Genomic DNA, 20,305 nt, shown 5'->3' with positions numbered 1-20,305 from the left:
CTGCAAAATAAAAACTATCCATTATCCTGTAACTTTTATATTAGCAGGTATTCTTCTGGCAAACTACTTTCATACTAATCAGTCTAACACAGTTATAAGTGTAACATGAAATTTAAAATTAACATAAAAAACTCCCACATTTTTTAGAATACCATAAACCATAATTTTTATCAGGGTTTTAATACTCTGGATAATACCTATCATAACCTACACTAAATTACTCCCTACAAGCAAACTCTTAGAATGCTTTAAACTCTTTGCTAATATAAATAATATCAGTGTACACTGTTACGTCTACAGGTTTTTCTGTATGTGGATTATTTTGTTAGTATGGATTCTCAGAAATGGGATAACTTAGACAAAGAACAAACATCTTGGTTCCTGAGATCTACTGTCAGAAAGCCAAATGAAACTGTTGTAACCAAATCACAATGGCCCCGATAAAATATGAGGTTCCGAGAACTTCTACCAGCCCTGGATATTATCTTAAAAATGTGAGGGAATAACTGTCTATTACCCTTCTTGCAGAGATTCCCAATCATGTTAGTATAGTAAAAGTCTGGGAGTCCTGCAGATCCCCCATCTTCTTTTTCAAATGTGTCAACAGACAGCAATTTCCTTTATTTGACAAACAAATTCCACTTTCCCCCCTCTTTTTCTGACATGTCCACATTGCTATATTTATTTTTGGCTGTGCTGCACGTAGCTTTCTCTAGTCGTGGTGAGTGGGGGTCACTCTCTAGTTGTGGTGCCTGGGCTTCTCACTGCGGTGACTTCTCTTGTGAAGCTCAGGCTGTAGGTGTGCAGGATTCAGTAGCTGTGGCGCAGGGGCTTAGCTGCTTTGCAGCTTGTGGAGTCCTCCCAGACCAGGGATCGTCTGGGAACCCTGGTCCCCTGCATTGGCAGGTGGATTCCTATCCAATGCACCACCATGGAAGCCCCAAATGTATTCCTTCCTCATGCTATCACCTCCTAATATTTGGGGAACTGCCTCTCATATAAAGAGTACGTATGATCTCACCTTCCTGTATACTGCTGAATCATTTTATACAAAGCAAGAACTGCTAATTCTTCTTCTTCACCAGCAGCATTTTCTTGATCCATGCCACTCTTTTCTGAAGGACAAGGCAATATTAGTGCCCTGCATTTGCCTTACTAAGTGGATTGCTGACCACATTATTTAAGCACTCAAATATATTCACACAGTCACATGTAATATGAAAATACTCCCATGAAACACACAGAACTTTAATCCCTCAGGTCTGAGCACAGTTTACTATCATAACAAGGAACCTCTTAGGCAGAGGATGTGAATGTGCCCCAGGGTGCCGGGCAGCAAGTGGTGAGTAAAACCTGCTACATATACAGTCTGTGGTACTCAGATATTATTAAACATGTGAAGTAAAAAAAATAAGTAAAAACATTCACATTCACATCACTAAGGAATTTTTAACAGAAGGGAAAATGTTTCAAAAATTTTCACATGAGGATAAACAGGTTTTTTACTGTTAATTTTACTGTTTACCACTACAAGTAGCCTTATTATAAATTTATGTATTATTCTCATCCAAGCGCCTTTTCCTTCAGTGCTTTTTTTTTTTAACCCGAGAAAACTCAATTATTTCAAGAATCTGACAAAAAGGAGTTACCTGTACACGAGGTAAGTAAGATCTGAACAATGTGTGCCATGGTAACCAGATGGAAAATGTGAAGGTCCCCAGTGCCAAGGCTGATCCCTGAAAAATCCTGACACTGCAGCGAAGGGAAGGCGAGGACCAAGCCCACCTGGACAGCAAACACAGGGTCAGACACAGCGCCTTTCCTTTCACTGCTGAACACAGCTCCATTTCCTTAATGCAAGCCCTTTGCGAACTCAGTTCCTCCCTTAAGAAATCTTTTGTTCTTAAAGGGTACACATGTTAGAAATTCCACTAGTACTGACTAAAGACAATTATTTAGAACATTATTATCTCATTTATTCAGCAACTCCCCTATATGCATTTATTGTTAATAATAACAAAAATAAAGCTTGAAATCTTTCTAGGTAGTAAGCAGTGGAAAAAGCATGAATTTTGGACCCACAAAGATCCAGGTATGAAGCCCAGATTCTCTTAGGACCCTTTTAGATAATTCTTCTGAGTCTTAGTTTCCCTGTTGGTAAACTGGAGATAATATGTGTGTTTTTATTTTTATTTATTTATTTTTTATTTTTCAGTGGGTTTTGTCATACATTGATATGAATCAGCCATAGAGTTACACGTATTCCCCATCCCGGTCCCCCATCCCACCTCCCTCTCCACCCGATTCCTCTGGGTCTTCCCAGCCCACCAGGCCTGAGCACTTGACTCATGCATCCCACCTGGGCTGGTGGTCTGTTTCACCACAGATAATATACATGCTGTTCTTTCGAAACATCCCACCCTCACCTTCTCCCACAGAGTTGAAAAGTCTGTTCTGTACTTCTGCGTCTCTTCTTCTGCCCTGCATATAGGGCCATCGTTACCATCTTTCTAAATTCCGTATATATGTGTTAGTATGCTGTAATGTTCTTTATCTTTCTGGCTTACTTCACTCTGTATAATGGGCTCCAGTTTCATCCATCTCATTAGAACTGATTCAAATGAATTCTTTTTAACGGCTGAGTAATATTCCATGGTGTATATGTACCACAGCTTCCTTATCCATTCATCTGCTGATGGGCATCTAGGTTGCTTCCATGTCCTGGCTATTATAAACAGTGCTGCGATGAATATTGGGGTGCACGTGTCTCTTTCAGATCTGGATTCCTCAGTGTGTATGCCCAGAAGTGGGATTGCTGGGTCATATGGCAGTTCTATTTCCAGTTTTTTAAGAAATCTCCACACTGTTCTCCATAGTGGTTTTACTAGTTTGCATTCCCACCAACAGTGTAAGAGGGTTCCCTTTTCTCCACACCCTCTCCAGCATTTATTGCTTGTAGACTTCTGGATAGCAGCCATCCTGACTGGCGTGTAATGGTACCTCATTGTGGTTTTGATTTGCATTTCTCTGATAATGAGTGATGTGGAGCATCTTTTCATGTGTTTGTTAGCCATCTGTATGTCTTCTTTGGAGAAATGTCTGTTTAGTTCTTTGGCCCATTTTTTGATTGGGTCATTTATTTTTCTGGGATTGAGCTACAGGAGTTGCTTGTATATTTTTGAGATTAATCCTTTGTCTGTTTCCTAATTTGCTATTATTTTCTCCCCATCTGAGGGCTGTCTTTTCACCTTACTTATAGTTTCCTTTGTTGTGCAAAAGCTTTTAATTTTCATTAGGTCCCATTTGTTTATTTTTGCTTTTATTTCCAATATTCTGGGAGGTGGGTCATAGAAGATCTTGCTGTGATTTAATTATGTGTGTTTTTAATACCTCAGGATTACATACCTTTGCAGTGAGGACGTAGAGACTAAATGAAGATGACTGTGAAAGCAGTCAGGTGCCCACTAAACTAGCCCCACTGTGAGTCTCCTGCCGCCTGTATGATGGTGTCAGTGGCGGGGGTTCTCAAAGGGGAGATGGGAACAGTAACACTGGCTAATATTTACTAGGGACACATTGCTCTAAGAGCTCTGCATCGCTTATCCCACTGAGTTTTGACGCAATCATATCAGGTAGGTGTTAACTAACTTAAAGGCATAGAATCTGATGCCCAAATGTGGTTAAGGGGGCAGCACCTGGGGCTGCTGTGTGTGGTGGTACACTCAGTGTGCTGTGAAAGGGAGCCTGGTTGAGGTGGGGCTGAACTTCAACCATGCACTGCTTGGCCAGTGCTGATCTAGCCCCCGACTGCACTGGCTCAGAAGACGTGACTTGCCCTAAATCACACAAAGGGACTGTCTGTTGCTAAGTAGTGGAACCAAAAGGCTGTATCTGCCCCAAACCACTATATGGGTTGGCAGCAGCCCTTACATTACCAGTGTTATTTTTACTTCTTTATTGTAAAAAGCATAGAGAGGTTACGGTACTGACCTCAGACACAAGGCAAAAATGAGAGACTGGATCAGACACTCAAGTCAACTCTCTCAACTAGATTCCTTAATGTATTTTTTAAAAGTATCTTCAGAAAAGAATTATATTCATAAGTAGTTAATAATAATAGATGGTAATTCTTTGTCTGCCTTTACATTACTCATCAAGTTTAAGATAAAGCTACGGAGTATGACAGAAGAATTTCAAACACAAATTATAAAATACCCACCAATAAATGAAACATGTCGATATCTAATATGCATGGAAGGTCTCTGTGGTTGTCACCAGGCACCAATGCTGATATTTAAAGAAAAATACAAGATCATATTTTATATATCAATGTAAGTATTAAATTATTTTTAACATGCACATAACCTAGCTTGAATTTATTTTTTGCAAGCTATATATGAATTCATAGCTAGAACCTGCATACAAGACAAACAGTATTACCAAAATATTTTTTCATAGTGGAGGGAAGTTTCATTACTAAAAACAAAATTACAGAGGATGAGAAATTACCATAACACATATAGTACATGTATTAATACTCACATGCAAAAAGTTTACAAAAGTGTCCTTGGACCACTGAAAGTGACACCACTGTCCAATGTGCTCCAGCAAATCTTGTTAGTGACCTGAGACAGTCATCCTGAAATAGAGGCTGACACAGTTAACAAAGAAGCCAGCATATGAAGTAGTTCTCTTCTAGGAATGCTTGTTCAAAGCACAGCTAGTTGAAGTACAGTTGGAAGTACAATAAAATCTCTAGATGATATGGTACTGAATCTTATGACATCTTTACTGACATGTCTCTAAGGTGAAATGAATGGAACAGAAAATATCTAATTGTATGCTGAATAAAACAAAGTTATCTCCTATCACCATGCTGCTAGTTCTGTATGGAAAAGTTAAGGATACATGTGTCAAGACAGTCAGTAAACAGAGAAGAGACTCTCAGGAATGTGAAGCAGCATTTCTTTGTATTTAGTCTAAAGAAATACACTAAAATGTGGGAAATATTCCCAATACTGGGGAAACTTCAAGGAAGACGGCTATATAAAATCAGGGTGTCAGTAAACATCAAAAACTACTATGGGGACTATGTAGCAACAACAAGAAAACTTTAAAGTGAAGAATATAGTAGGAACAAAACTACATGTAATTATCTATTATAATAAAAGTATAAACATGCTAATGAAAAAGACAAATGGGTGACTGACTTAAGTTTTCTTCCTACTTCTCTGTTTTCTAAATTTTCTATAATGTTGTTTGGTTCAGTAGATACTGAGGAACTACAATAGGCTAGTCTTGGTTTTGAAGATCTTAAAATGAAAACTCAGCCCTCCCAACCGCTTCTGTCAAGGAGCTCACAGCCTTGAGGGTAGGAAGGGAAAGAAAAGGGGGGGTGGGGACAACTAAAGGAGGCAGGATCTCAGACGAGCGATATCCCACTCATGGCTCAGAAGTTTTCCAGGGAAGACAAAGCTTGAAGAGCTTCTTAAAGAGGAGCTGTCTGCTTTGGGCACTTGAGCAGAGGCAAAAGCCTGGAACTAGCATCTGGGGACCAGTAATGATTCTGCAATCCTGGACAATGGATATGGAGACTGGCACGAGGTGAGTGATAATGGAGAAATAACATTTAAGACGTATGACTGGCGTTATTTTTTGGAGAACCCCTCTGAGAGTATGTTAGGAGAAAGTGAGATTCAGGGTAGAGAATCTTATTATCATTATTATACAATTACAATATTAATCAATAACATTACCAATTAAATTAATAACAATATATTATATAATTATAAGTATAATTTATTATATTATTATATATTGTTATAATAATCTTATCATTATGATTATAATAATCTTGTTATTATTATTATAATAATCTAGGTAAGAAAAGATACAGGGCTGAACCAAATAAATTGAATAGAAAAAATAGGACAAATAAGCAGGAGAGGAATTCAACAATCTCTGCTGATCAACCGGACATGAACATCCGGATCAAATGATGCATCCGAAAGTACCTCCAAGATTCTGGCCTGGTCACCTGGATGGACAGTGGTGACACTAACTAAGACACTGAATATAGGAAGAAAAATTAAGCTGGAATGTTCAATTTGAGGTGCCTTTAGGAGATCCAGGTGAGAAAAATAAAGCAGGCAATATGGTAACAGATCGGGCTTGGAGATATACAGGTGGGAATCATTTGGAAGTAACTGAAATCAGAGCCATAGACAGGGTTGACCAGGGAAGAATATCATGACTGAGTCATGGGCCAAACTCTGGGGGTTTAAAATAATATTTATAGGACAAAGGAGGGAAAGAAGATGGAGAAGAAGCTGCCAGAAAGATAGGGAGAAAACCAGGAATGTCATAGAAATCAAGAGGTGGGGGGGGAAGATAAACCACCTTATGGAGGTCCTTTATCATCTGATATAGGAGACAAAGATCAATGAAGATGAAAAGTGGAAGTCAAAAAAATAGAAGTTTGTCCCTAATGGCTATATACTATATACTTCAAAAAATTAAATTTTTCTTAGAAATTTCTCATAGAAAAATAAACTTAGATAAAATATTAGCAAATCAAATATAATGTTATATTAAAATGCTACTCTACATCAGTGGTTGCCAGCCTTTCTGGCACCAGGGACTGGTTTTGTGGACAATTTTTCCACAGACAGGGCTGGCAAGGTGCGGGAGGGGATGGATGGTTCCAGTGGTAATGCAAGTGATGGCAAGCAGCAGATGAAGCTTCGCTCGCTTGCCTGTATTCACCTCCTGCCCTGTTGCCCAGTTCCTAACAGGACCGGAACAGTTGGCAGCCGGAGGTTGGGGACCCCTGCTCTACATGACCAAGTTGGGATTATTTCAGGAATGCAAGACTGACTGGTATAACAATCAATATAAACAGATTACACACAATCATATTAGCAGAGAAATAGACAGAGTGCCAAAGAGGTCATGTGAAGTATATAGAATCTAGAAAATGTAAGAACTGCCTTAAAAACCAGACAAAATAACCTCTATTCTATACATTTGTGACTGCCTTATCAGCATATTTATCAACTCTTTATTTACTGCAGCAAAAAATGTCACCGTCAACACTGATGGTCACGTCCTATCCATCACATACCATAGCTAAGACTACAGGAAACTGCTGTTCTACTGATTTACTATAAAAAACAATTCAGGGCAGTTGTAATACCAGGGCACACTCCTAGATATTCCAACTTAATAAGTCGAAGTGACCCAGGTGTCTGTATTTTTAAAAAACTCCAAAGATTGCTCTTATATCAGTGGTTCTCAATCCTGGCCTCGGGCAAAGCTTTTAAAAAATATTAATGCCTGGGGCCCATCTTCAGATACTCTGATTTAACTGACCTGAAGTAGGGCCTAGGCATTTTTAAAAGCTCCTCAGGTGATGTTACACGAATAAAATTACAGGCACTTTTACAACTGTAAGTTTGAACAGTAAGCAGCAGATGAAGGGCATATTAGCTACACAGTAAAAATGAGCAAGCTTTAGCTGTATATTCCTTCACTCTTCTAGACATTAAATTACTCTGTTCTGACATTAATTTGTATTTATTTACATGCTGCTTACAACAGGTAGTCAAATGTGGTAGAGGAGAGGTTCTGTTCAGTATTTCCGACTATAGAACTAAAAATTCAAGAACAAGCACTTTGTTTTTAGCTTTTCCCCCATCTTTTTACGTGTTTAACCAAAAGAGATGAAGTCTATTTAAACGAAAAATCATGAAAAATTAAATTACAAACATTACTGCTTCAATACTGTTATAGAAAATGGATTTTACCACAAAAGGAATGACTCTATGCTTAAATAACCATTACAGGTTTTTCGGATTAAAAAGAGCAGAACAACCTAATTTCTACTTTCCCATTCCATGGATCAAGTAAACTGATAACTTACCAGTCTACAGGGCAAAGGACCAAACAATGGTTTATCTTCATCACTTAAAATTCTTTCTGTGGTTAAAAATAGTAAAGATGATAAATTTTATGCTTTGTATATTACAAGCTTTTAAAAAAAGTAAAAAAACATTCTTTCTGAAGAAAGCATAATATTGTCAGGTTTTGAAATCAAGTTATTTCACAAGAATTAACTGTGCATGAGAAGTAAAAGTGAAAACACATTATTTTAACTGACTAGAAGCTGTAACCACCACCCAAAGCACCACCGAGTGCTTTTGTGGCTGTGGTTAATTTATAAACTGTCAATCTAATATTTTGTCAGTATACTACATTTCCTGCTTCAAAGTTTTTATATTACTGCTTAACAATGTTGCCCACTTTAAATCTGCACACAACTCATGTCAATGTATACTTTAGATTTAAAGCACAATTCTAAATCTCTTACCTATGCTTTGGATGGTATATGCACAACTACCCCAACACATTATGGGCACACGGGGATCCTCTTCATTGGGATGAACTTTTAATCCCACCTTATAAGTAGCAGTTCCAAATGTTGCTAGCATTTCTTTTATGCTTTCAGAGTAAGGGTTCCTGAAGTGAACATGTATAGCATTAGCTCAAAACAATGTGCTCACATCAATCAAATCGCTCCGTTTCTTAATAGCTATCTTCTATGTTGGAATAGAACCCCTTAAACTATCTAAAGACAGTTGTATGAAAAGGGGGAATTAAAGACATGCAGACAGCCCCTGCCTGAGAATAGTTACGTTCATCTTGGGTTGGTGGTGATGAGGCACAGGCCCAAAAACAAGGTATTAGGCTGAAGGTCTACATATTGAACTACAGGACCCTTGACCTCTTCCTCCATCTCAAGAACATCTCAATGTATACCCACTGCCATAGATTTTAGTTTCTCCAGTGATGAATCCTCACGGAAAAGCCAGCTTTACACAATGACATTTTCAGGGTCCCAAGAAAAAAAGACTGGTAGGGGTTTGATCTCCTCACTGTGAGGCTCATCTGTCAAGAAGTTCCAACCTGCTCACCAGGTTATCTACTGAGCTTCCTAGTGATTTATTCTTGAACAGTCACCCAAGGACCAATAAACATTTAAGGAAAGAATCACACATCAAAGAGAGAAACATCAAAACAGAGAAGCAGAAAAAGGAACTCAGGGAAGGAGAGACAGTGCAGAAAACAGTAAATTAATTAAGAAAAAATTAGGGGATCAGTCCAAGAGGGCCAACAATGAGCTAACAGTAGGGCTAGCTCAAAGAACAGAAATCCAAGAAGAGAAAATTATCTAAGGAAAAACCAAAAAAAATTCCCAGAACTGTAGGATATGAATCTTTAAAGAGCCTGTTGAAAACACACATAGCGAAATGAATGAGGATTCACACACCAAGGAATATCACAGAGAAATTCCAGAACACTGGGAATTAATAAGATGACCACAACAGTTTCCAGAAGTAATAAAATGACAAAGGAATAGGAATCAGGTGTTAATTTCTCAATGGGTGCTACAAGTTAGTAAAATAATGTGTTCAACATTTAGATGTGAAGTAACTTCTAACCTATAATTCTTTACCCAAACCATCCATCAAGCATGTGGATACAACAAATGTATTTTCAGACATGGAAAATTTAACATCCAGGCACCTTTTTTCAGAAATCTGCTGAGGGATGCAATGTGAGGAAGTAAATGAAGAAAGAGAAGGATACAAGATCCAGCAAACAAGAGGAGCATGGCCAGGGCGAGTGTTAGCAAGAGCTGTGCCCTGTCCTGACTGGTTTGAGAGGACAGAGGCTGTGGGAGGAGGGCTTCAGGGAAGAAGATCATCAGATGGATCCAAGCACTAATAGCCACGGCTAGGCATCTGACAGACCTACAACAGCATTTAGGGAAAAAAGTATTACATACACAGAAAACCAAGTACATGGGGAAAAAAAGGTAATTATTAATCACAGGAAAACAAAACTGTAGAAGAAAGATTTATCACACAACCTATCAGTATTAACAATTATAACGTAAAAATTGACAAATGATTTAACCAAAAATTGTAGAATAACTCTACAGGAAGATTGGTGAAAAGTAAGTGAACAGGGTAGAGGTAAAAGCTGAATCCTATATTACTAGTCTCTGTAAAGATACTTTAAAAAAAAAAGATGAATCAAGACACAGTTGATTAAGCATCTTAATTAGAAATAAGGAAGTAAATAGTAGAAAGAACAAAATGACAGGATTGGGGATGGGAAGGGGGAATGTGGGAGGCCCACGATTGATGTTTATTCTATTTAAACCTTTCAGTACTATTTTTGCCAGCTTCCCAGGTGGCACAGTGGTAAAGAATCCGCCTGCTAATGCAGGAGACACAGGTTTGATCCCTGAGTCAGGAAGATCCCCTGGAGCAGGAAATGGCAACCCATATCAGCAGCAGCCTGGGAAATCCCATGGACAGAGGAGTCAGGTGGGCTACAGCCCACGGGGTTGTAAAGAGCTGGATGTGACTGAGCATGCATATATGCACTACTTTTGCTGAGACATTTAGTATGTGCCAGGCACAGCTGCCAGGTAACTTTAAGGGCATTATGTCACTTTATCACACATATGAGGTAGATACTATTTTCTTCCCTTTACAGATGAGGAAATTGAGTTAGGTTAAGTGATTTGCACAAAGTGGCACAGCTAATAAACAGTGGTGCTGGAACTGAACAAATGCAGTCTAGTTCTAGAATCTGGGCTATACTTTGTAACTTACTGGCTATGGGGTAAAATGTGGCCAACTATGGTGTTGGAGAAGACTCTTCAGAGTCCCTTGGACTGCAAGGAGATCCAACCAGTCGATCCTAAAGGAAATCAGTCCTGAATATTCATTAGAAGGACTGCTGCTGAAGCTGAAACTCCAATACTTTGGCCACCTGATGCGAAGAACTGACTCACTGGAAAAGACCCTGACGCTGGGAAACATTGAAGGGAGGAAGAGAAGGAGATGACAGAGGATGAGATGATTGGATGGCATCACCAACTCAATGGACCTGAGTTTGAGCAAGCTCCGGGAGTTGGTGATGGACAGGGAAGACTAGCGTGCTGCAGTCCATGGGGTTGCAAAGAGTTGGACACAACTGAGAGACTGAACTGAACTGATGGGGTAAAATAAGGCTGAAAACACTCTGGTTTTGACCCAGAGTTACTAAGAGGTTGGTGGGTCCGTAAATAGAAATACAGAAGTCAGTAGGAAGCATGGACTTTGGTGAGGAGGCTGAGCAGCTTGGATTTAGATGTACTGATGAGGTGCTATCAAGAAGAGCCAGAAAAAGGGGTGAAGTAGGCAGTCAGCAACACCTAGAAGTTTGTGAGAATTAAACATGTAGGTCTTAGGTGTTTATCAGTATTCCTGCATTAAGTCTCAGGATTTATTAAGATCAATGTCCTGTAACATTCCGCTTTCCTACTTGACAAATTTATATTCTTACTAATGGCTAATTTAATTTTTCATTTCAAGTGGGCCAAATGTAAAAGGGATAATATACTCACTTAGGATGAAAATCAGGCCTAAATCCTTCAGGAAGGTGCAATTCATCCATATTTTCTAAATTCTTTGATGAGGCAGTAACTACAGAAACAAGCATTTTATACTATTATTCTTCAGTCCACAATATTTCTATAAATTTCAGCCATAAATTTCATTCTAAATTAAAACAGGAAAAATTCCCATAATGAAAACTGGTGTAATATACATTCAAAGCATGAAAAGTACTATTGCTCTGGATGAGCTAGACACCTTCCTCAATCATTGTGCTTCTCCTGATAGTGCAACCACTGGAAGAGTACGCTGTTTTGTTTCCTTAAAACCAATGGTATAAATTCTGCTCAGCTCACTTTCCCTCAAGGTCAGAAGTGCAGTGCATACCTATCAAACTTGGGAAGGTTTTGGTAATGCCAACAATAAAGTGAGTCAGCCCATGGAGAATAAAGCCAGCTCTTCAATACTCAGTTACATCTCCCCCACCCCCAGAAGCTCTTCAATAAAATGGGGGAAATAAGTGAGAAGTATCTATCATAAACTACACATGAGCTTGTGTGTTCAAGGAATAAGGAGTAATGTAGCAGTTTCAAATTTAGTTCATTAAGATAAAGAAAATTTGAGTAAGTCAAATTTTAAAATGTGAGGTTTCACTTTTAAAATATTTTAGAACAATTTATTCTGGAACTATATTTTCCAATGGTCTCAGATATTAGGGAAAAATGAAAGCAGGTTATCAGAACTTACTAGGAGTACTTTCTTCTTTCCTAAGAACCTGTAATGCTTTTATTTGCTGAGATATTGTTCTAATCCACTGAGTCAGATTTGGTTGGTCTGAAAAATTTAACCTGCTAGAAAAGATTATAGAGAGTGTTTAGTATTCTGCTGTTGCTTAGTTTAAGATACAAAAAGACTCCTTAAATCATCACGGGTATATTTTAAACATACTTCAAACATTAAAATACTAAAACAACCAAAAAAACTTGGGGAAAATTTGTTACTTTTAAAAGTTAGAATAGGTATTTTTTTGTTAATGGAAATGAAAATGTATTATTTGTCAATATGATGCTACTAATTATTAGCATAAAATTGAGTTATTTTCAAAAATTTCACTTTTTTAGTACCAGAATTTGCCAGTATTTCTTGAATATCACAACCAACACATCATGGATACTATTTATTGACTGCTTATTATGCGGCAAGCATCTAGTTATGTTGCAAGCATTTCACAGTATTAGATTTAATCCTCAAAATTTTCTTAATAAAATAGGTTATATTATTGTCCCCATTTTACAGATGAGGAAACTGAGGTTTTGAGCTATGTAACTTGACTAAGGCTGTATATGGGACAGATGTGGCATTCAAACCCAGCTACACCAGACACTATAGCTTGTGTTCTTAACAAATGTGCCATAACTGACTCTCCTGGGAAAAAAAGCAAAACCTGAACCACAGAAGTGATTTTTTTCTCTTTACACGCAAGAGAATTCTATTCTTAATCTTACAGTGACTAATTTCTTTATCAGTTCAAATGCAGATATAAGTCAGCACCATGATATTTCTTTTCTGATTAAAAAAGCATGAGCTTACATCATATCTAATGGTATTTTAAGAGCATTTTGTGGTAGCATAGACTAAGACACCATAGTTTGAACTCTTAAAATTGAAGAGAAAAAAACCGACTCTTCTTTAATTTAAACCCAAATAGTAGCATACAAATAAACAGATGACTCACATTCATAAAACTTAATGTATACAAAGGTCAGGTTTGAATAGGAGATACCATCAAATTCATATTTGAAAAGAATATGATCATGAATAACTAAAAAGCACACTAGACATCATGAAATAACAAAATTTTCACATTTTAAATACACTTAACAGATATTCACTTTTTGGCCCAATTCTTCAATTGGCCAGTAAATTGCAAAAAATAATATTTAATTGTTAGTATGCTCAATAAGGTCAGTTTGAGTTGTCCCTCCCCCCACTGATTTACTGAGTGTCTCAAAAAAGTATGAAGGAGATATTTAGAGCAGGGTCTTAAAAATAAAGGAGACAGTTTTCATGAACCCATGGGAATTTTATATCCTTTATAGTGTTTACGGGTGACCAAGAAACTTAAATTTTGGTCTGTTCCTTTCTAAAAACTAAAATTGTATCTCATAGGTCAGCTGGAAGAAATGACTAAATAAAAAGTTTGCAAAGTACCTGGAAAACATGCATTTACCTACAGTGATATCCTCACCCAGCTGTGGTTTATCATTTCACTACCTTCTAAAGGAAACTTCTTTAATATAAAGGTTTTATGAGCCAAAACTTACCTATGAAAAACATTTCTTGGAGGAAGCAGCAGAGGAATAACAGTATTACTCAAGCATTCACAAAGGGGACAAAGGAATTCTCCATTTTCTACATCATAGCTTGTATGTAAGCGTAATCTCTGTTGCCTTCGCTGTTCTTTAGCTTGAACGGAATCAAAATACCTTCACAATTAGAAAACATGAGGTATCAAAAACAATGGCAATTTTTTTTTTTTAATGAGAGCCACAAGCTTCAACATTTTGTTTCCACAAAACATCTAAAAATTAAAATTTTAAAATGACCTCAATTATTTTTAAAAGTGATATTTTAAGTTGTAGTAAATAGCAAAAAGGGCTAAGAGTTCTAAAACAGGAGAATTAAAAAAAGATTGCCTTGCAAACCAGTCATTCACCAAGTAGCATATTTCTTGGTCCTAGTGCTCTGTGGTTACCCCCACAGGACTAGAGCTGCTTACTAGGGGGTGGTAAAGGACAACTCAGTGAGCAGAGTACTAGAATAACGGCACTTCTGCTGCTAGAGAACATAGAAAGCACCAAAATAGAGTATTGAAGTTATTCCATATTAGCTCAGGGAGCCATGACAATCTTGAGGGGTAACTAGGCAAGTGCTAGCATCTTCAGAATCAAGAGCTCTTCACCCTGGACCCGAAGAAAGACATTCTTCTCGGGTTTATACCACTGTAAAAATCCTTTTCTTCATCTAGTCTATTAGATTTCCCATATTAAAAAATACAGACCCCTAAATTAAAAATTATATTTGATATACTATGAAGTTTCTAAGTCACTCCTTTAAATGTACTGACAAAGTAAATTAATTTTAATTGTTATTTGTTAGGCCGTAATAATGAAGTCTTTTTTTCTTCTGACGAGTTTAGTTCTCTCCCCTTTTTCTAGAATGTAATTTCCTTTATTAAAAAATTAAATTTTGAGTCTTTGGGTAAGCTTCTCTTGACTAATATTAAGAACATAAATTACCTTTGCCAACAGTGTGCATGCATAATGTGCCCACAGCTACCAGTATGTATTCCACAAGACAGATCAGGGTGCATGAATAATGGATCATAATTTTCTGCATTATAAAACAAACAAAAAACATAAGAGAAAACTCAAGCATTTAATATTCCTATACAAATGTACAATGTTAAATTGTGAATCCTTACTAAGAGCTTGTAAACTTCAAATGAAATGCTAGTTTATTCCTTTGAGATACCAATAATTTATGCAAGACCCTGGATTATTTAGAATACAGGACTCTCTAATTTTCATTACCCTGAGCAAATTAATGAAACTTCCTTGAACTGTGAACTGAAACTGGAATCCTGTTGTTGTTGTCTAGTCGCTCAGCTGTGTCTCTCAGCTGTGTCTGACTCTTTGCAACCCTATGGACTGTAGCCCCCTGTAGGCTTCTCTGTCCATAGCATTTTCCAGGCAAGAATACTGGAGTGGGTTGTCATTTCCTTCTCCAGGGAATTCTGTATTTAAGTACATCTAATTTTTTGAACACATCACATTTTTAGGGCACCAAGAGACTCCTATTTCCCACAAATGATGGAGCTGTCTTTAATGCCTTCAGGGCAGCTGGGTCACAAAGATCTCGAACAAAAAAGACGTCTTGGCAGTAGTGGGGCGCTCTCTAGAGGAGATTCTTCTTAAGGACACTCATGCAGAGAAGAGCCACAATTACTGTAGGAGTCAAGGTGCAGCAAAATACCAGGACAGCAGCCCAGATCGGAGTAGGGAAAAGGGGGTAATTCACACAGTCTTCTGCTCTGGCACTAACTTTTATATTCAAAGGAGATGAAAAATGAAGACAAACATAAAGTGGCTAGCTGGCTTCTTTGGGAATTCTCTACATAAATCAGCATAATTTTAGAAATTCTCTAACAGTAAAATTACTTGTCTCAATTTGCTTTATATAATAGAATAGTGCAAATTTCACAGCATAAAGAAAATCTTTAATGATCTAAACTGTGAAAGCCTTAAAAAAAATCCACTTATAGCCAGTCAGTTTTTCCAAGCAGGTAACAAACTAAATACAGGTGATAACTTTATCTTCAGCCTAGAATGAAATCTGTAAACCATCTAGTACAAATGGTCATTTCTTAAGATGAAGCAGACCAATCTTTCTTAACTAGGGGGCTTGAGAGCCACACTCTGAAGACTTTCCATGTAGAGAAAAGGCAATTTTACTACTGGGCTCTCAAATTTCCTTCTAGTCATACAATGTGAAAGGCACTGGCTAAACAGTGCCTTGGAAATTAAGACACAGTTCTTACTCTCACGAAGTTTACTGGTATCACTGAGGCACATGCACATATAAACAAACAGAAGAGCAGAAACACAAAAGGATCTATGGTGGACACAACAAGGTATAGCCCAGATGCCCCTGCAGGAATGAATGACTTACTCCATCAGCTGTTAGAAGAGGGCACTCAACTGTTATCCCTCTTTAAGAGACTTTGCTCAGGGTCACACTGCTTTGCTCAAGGTCACATCTCTTTCCAGAGGCAGCCCACAACCAGTTTGTTATCAGTGTCAGGGTATAAAAAACCCACCCCCTTAGCCCAACCCAGGACAGCTTTGAGCTCTGTCTAGCTCCAGAGCACCTATGGGGTTGGCTAAGGACTTCTGGGGACTGTACCATAGCTCAACTTCTCCCTCTGGCCAAACCTGCTTCCTTCCCCTCCATTCCATAGACACTGATTCCAAGACCCCTGAATGATGTCCTGCACTACATGGCAGTCTCTATCTCAATAATCTAAATGAGAATCTGGCTCAAGGACTGCTTCTCACAGGGCTGGCTCACCAGGACTTCACCCTGGGACCATCCATGAGAAAAAATAACTATTGTCATTTCAGTGTGTCGACTAATTATCGGAACTTTAAAGCGTGAAGAATGGGAAATAAGTACCAAAGTACGTTAATGTTTTATCACAAAGGACAGCTTTCCTTTGAATCCCTGCTATTTATCAGCTGTGTACTTCAGGCATGATACTTAACCCACTGGAACGTTTCTGCATGTGCCAAGTGAGGAATTCCCACCCAGGTTACCTGCCCAAGATACCAGCAAGCCTACAGAGTTATCAGCAGATTAATAAATTCTGTATGTCACTTACCATACTAAGTGGCAGTCACTATTAACAGGGCAGATGAGGACACAGCTATGACTCACCTGGATCCTGAATGAATTTACTTCTGTCTTTTGATAACACGGTTGATCTCTGCACAAACGCGGCCAGGACCATTGCCTTGCTTTCTGCGCTCACCTCTTGCTCTTCCTGACACAGTATACAGGTGACACACTGTCTCTGTGTAGGGACCCGGGTCTGTGCTGGGCCCAGGGCTGTAAGGGTCGTATCTGAAACCACAGGGCTGCAATGACAAGGTTACGAGAGTAATCAACGAGCCTGAGAAGTTTCTACAGAACCAGAGAACAGTAGATTTTAGGTATGTACATATTTAACACACAGTTTTGATGACTTGATTTGAGAGACAAAGTCTTCATATGTATCAAAATGATCTCCTTCAATCCTCAAAGCAATCCAATATGTAACACAGAAGCCAGATGCTAAGTTAGCTGGGCTGAGTGTACTCATTCATTTATGAGCGTCAAGGGTCTTTTCAATAACTTACATTTTAAGCATACACAGGAATTATCCTATCAATAGAGACATGCTCATAATTATATGCTAATTAGCTCAGATTTCTAAGATTAAATCCTCCAACTACAAGGCCACACAATTTTTCTATCAACTCTTCTAAACTACTTTAGGACTAAGTGTACTTATAAAGAAAAAAAGGGGCTTCCCTGGTGACTCAGCAGTAAAGAATCTCCCTGCTTTGCAAGAGACATGGAGATGTGGGTTTGATCCCTAGGTTGGGAAGATTCCCTGGAGAAGGAAATGGCGACCCACTCCAGTATTCTTGCCTGGAGAATCCCATGGAGAGAGGAGCCTGGCGGGCTACAGTCCATGGAGTCACAGAGTCAGACACAACTGAAGCGACTTAGCACACACACATGCATGTAAAAAGAAAAAAAAACCAAACCAAACATCTTCCTCAATTGAGAACCACTGGTCAAGCGTTTCAAAACTTGTGCTTAATTTTTACCCATTATCAAGTACAGCAGAGACAGAGGAATCCAGTTCTGATGTCTGCTGAAAGAGTTCTTTGTTCTCATCAATAAAGTGCCGCTGCATCTCAGACATCTGAGCCATGATCTTTTCTCTGCGCAATCTGGCAATCTCGGCTTTTCTCTTCCTCTCAGCTTTGTCTTTGTCTCTCGAACTCTGAAATTACACTTCATTTAATTAGACCACTAGAGGCTAAAGGCACATTTTTCCCCTACAGGAGAAATATTTTTATTGTAAATACTAGATTTTTAATCAACTTAACATGCTAAAGGAAAAAAAAAAAAAAGCAGTCCAAAAGATTGCTACAAAAATAAACAAATAGTGCCACAATTTCTTTGCATTTACATGTTTGTGAATAATATCAACTACCAACTTACTGCAGATAAATTTAATTGCTTAAAGTGAGCTTGTCACATCTTTTCAGTATTACCACACTTTACATCTTATACCTCTTCCATTATGGTTCCTTCTGTCTCTGCCACAGGACTGGTGGATGAACTCTCCCTTAACTTCTTAATAGCATTAAAAGTCTATGAAAAAAAGTATCAGTTACTCTGAAGCTACAAAACATTCTAAAATTTAAAGATAAGCATTTAATATTTTTCACAAAAAGCAGAGTGATGTAGGAAACTTTACCTTTAATATCCACCTAATCATATCTTTGTGGACTTCTAGGTAGGGAGCATTCTGCAGTGTTTCCAGCATAGCTAGTATACTAGGTGAGTTGTTTGGAGCCTCACCAGGTTCTAAGGTGGAAGAAAAAACGGGCATGTGAGCATCAGTTAAGACTTCATAGTGCTTACTACCAGGCACAAGAAGATAAAATGAAATTGCTTAAAATACTGGCCAATCATTCGATTACAGCTCTTTAAGAAATTTTCAATACTTCTCAAAATGTGACATATTTGTGTTTCACAAACAAGCTGTTAACAACTAGAACACTTTCATCATTCAAAAATTGACGTCTTACACCATATGATTATTTTAAGATAGCCTCTAGCAAAATTCAATAAAAACCCAGCTGAAAGGTCTACCTGAGATTTTACAAGTCTAGGAAAATGAATGAGATCTGATAAGTACACAGGCTCTGATAAAATACACAGGTAAATACAGATAACATCAGAAATCTGGATTCAATATAATCTACTTAAAACCTGTATGGTCAAATAAAAGAGGTTATATTACACTTAAAAAATGACTGATATGCTGAGTTAGTTTAGTAAAAGTTGTATACATACTTGATATCTTCTGCGTGAAGGTAAATGTTATGACATGCTCCTCCATGACATTCTCTAAATGCTGTTTTTCTTCTTGTAGTGCCATTCCAATTAAATGTAATACCTAAAATACAAGTACATACTTTTGTAAGAAATAACAAAAAAGAATCCACTACTGAAAAAAGAGAAATCAAACTATTAAAGATTAAGTATAGTAAAAAATAATTCACAGTACTAATTTTTATTAGATCCAACTCTAAAGTTCATTTTCTAATAAAGAATTCCCAGCAAGGAAACAAAAATTTCTATTTCAGCTAGGAAGAAAATTCAATTGCAAATTATCAAGGTAAGTTAAAATAACTAACAGCTGTGACTAGCGAGTCATATAATTTTCAGTTTTATTCCATCCCTACACTACAGTCTTAAAAACCACTGATTCTAAGGATCAGTGGTCAACTAATTAGACTTGACAGCATCAATCATGTGATTATCTAATCTATAACACTAGTTTAGTTTTCCTAAGGACTAAAAATCATCTCAGAAAGAGACATACTTTTATCTCTAATGCCACATCATTTATAAAGATGTTCAGCATACCTGATGAAAAATTCATTGCTAGACTTCTAAGAATATAACGACACTGAATCTGTCTCATCTTTATTGTTCTTTACCCTGCTCCCCAGTTTTTGAAGGAGATACGTGTGTGGTGTCTCTGTATCTTTCCCTATATATAGGGCTGCTGTGATTGTCAAGACACTTGGAAGAACATTAGTGTGAACGACATAAAGCCAACGTATACAGAAGATAAATCATGTTCATTCTTCTTTTCTCCGTTTTCCCACAACTCTTCTGCTCATATAATACTGATCGTCTCCAGTATACCACAACTCCATGCTTTTACATTTTATTATTTTTAATTTTTGTAATCTCATTTTATTTTTTAAACTTTTTATTATTGGGGTAGAGCCAATTAACAATACTGTGACAGTTTCAAGTGAACAGTGAAGGGACCCAGCCATACACACACGTATCCATTCTCCCCCAAAATGCCCTCCCATCCAGCCATGAGGGAAGTATACATATACAAATATCTTAGCCAGTGAGATATTTGAGGCTGTTGAGACAACAGGAAATAGCTTTGAAGGAAGGCTCACCTTCATCTGAATTCTGGCTTCACTGCT

The 20,305-nt window shown here is 37.7% G+C and overlaps 1 protein-coding gene across 7 annotated transcripts in view; it reads right to left on the bottom strand.

The window, feature by feature from the left end:
* The window catches only part of UBR2 (ubiquitin protein ligase E3 component n-recognin 2), a 104,989-nt gene that overhangs the window by 9,159 nt on the left and 75,525 nt on the right, over nt 1-20,305 (bottom strand). For 3 of the 7 annotated variants that reach the window (XM_065913258.1, XM_065913257.1, XM_065913260.1), the window contains 15 exons: nt 19,146-19,248; nt 18,544-18,653; nt 18,357-18,437; nt 17,885-18,063; nt 16,947-17,146; nt 14,750-14,843; nt 13,775-13,936; nt 12,198-12,301; nt 11,462-11,540; nt 8,369-8,517; nt 7,922-7,977; nt 4,543-4,639; nt 4,220-4,287; nt 1,650-1,785; nt 1,022-1,115 (listed from right to left, as the gene is read on the bottom strand). In XM_065913258.1, the coding sequence (XP_065769330.1) occupies nt 1,022-1,115; nt 1,650-1,785; nt 4,220-4,287; nt 4,543-4,639; nt 7,922-7,977; nt 8,369-8,517; nt 11,462-11,540; nt 12,198-12,301; nt 13,775-13,936; nt 14,750-14,843; nt 16,947-17,146; nt 17,885-18,063; nt 18,357-18,437; nt 18,544-18,653; nt 19,146-19,248 (1,712 nt within the window). Of the gene's footprint in view, nt 1-1,021; nt 1,116-1,649; nt 1,786-4,219; nt 4,288-4,542; nt 4,640-7,921; nt 7,978-8,368; nt 8,518-11,461; nt 11,616-12,197; nt 12,302-13,774; nt 13,937-14,749; nt 14,844-16,946; nt 17,147-17,884; nt 18,064-18,356; nt 18,438-18,543; nt 18,654-19,145; nt 19,249-20,305 lie in introns of those variants that run through there. The other 4 variants (XM_065913259.1, XM_065913262.1, XM_065913261.1 and 1 more) reach the window with 4 other exon arrangements.

Source organism: Muntiacus reevesi, chromosome 20, assembly GCF_963930625.1.
Source record: "Muntiacus reevesi chromosome 20, mMunRee1.1, whole genome shotgun sequence".
Taxonomy (NCBI): Eukaryota; Metazoa; Chordata; class Mammalia; order Artiodactyla; family Cervidae; genus Muntiacus; species Muntiacus reevesi.
The sequence above is the reverse complement of the archived record's forward strand: the minus strand, read 5'-3'. Positions and strand labels throughout refer to the sequence as shown.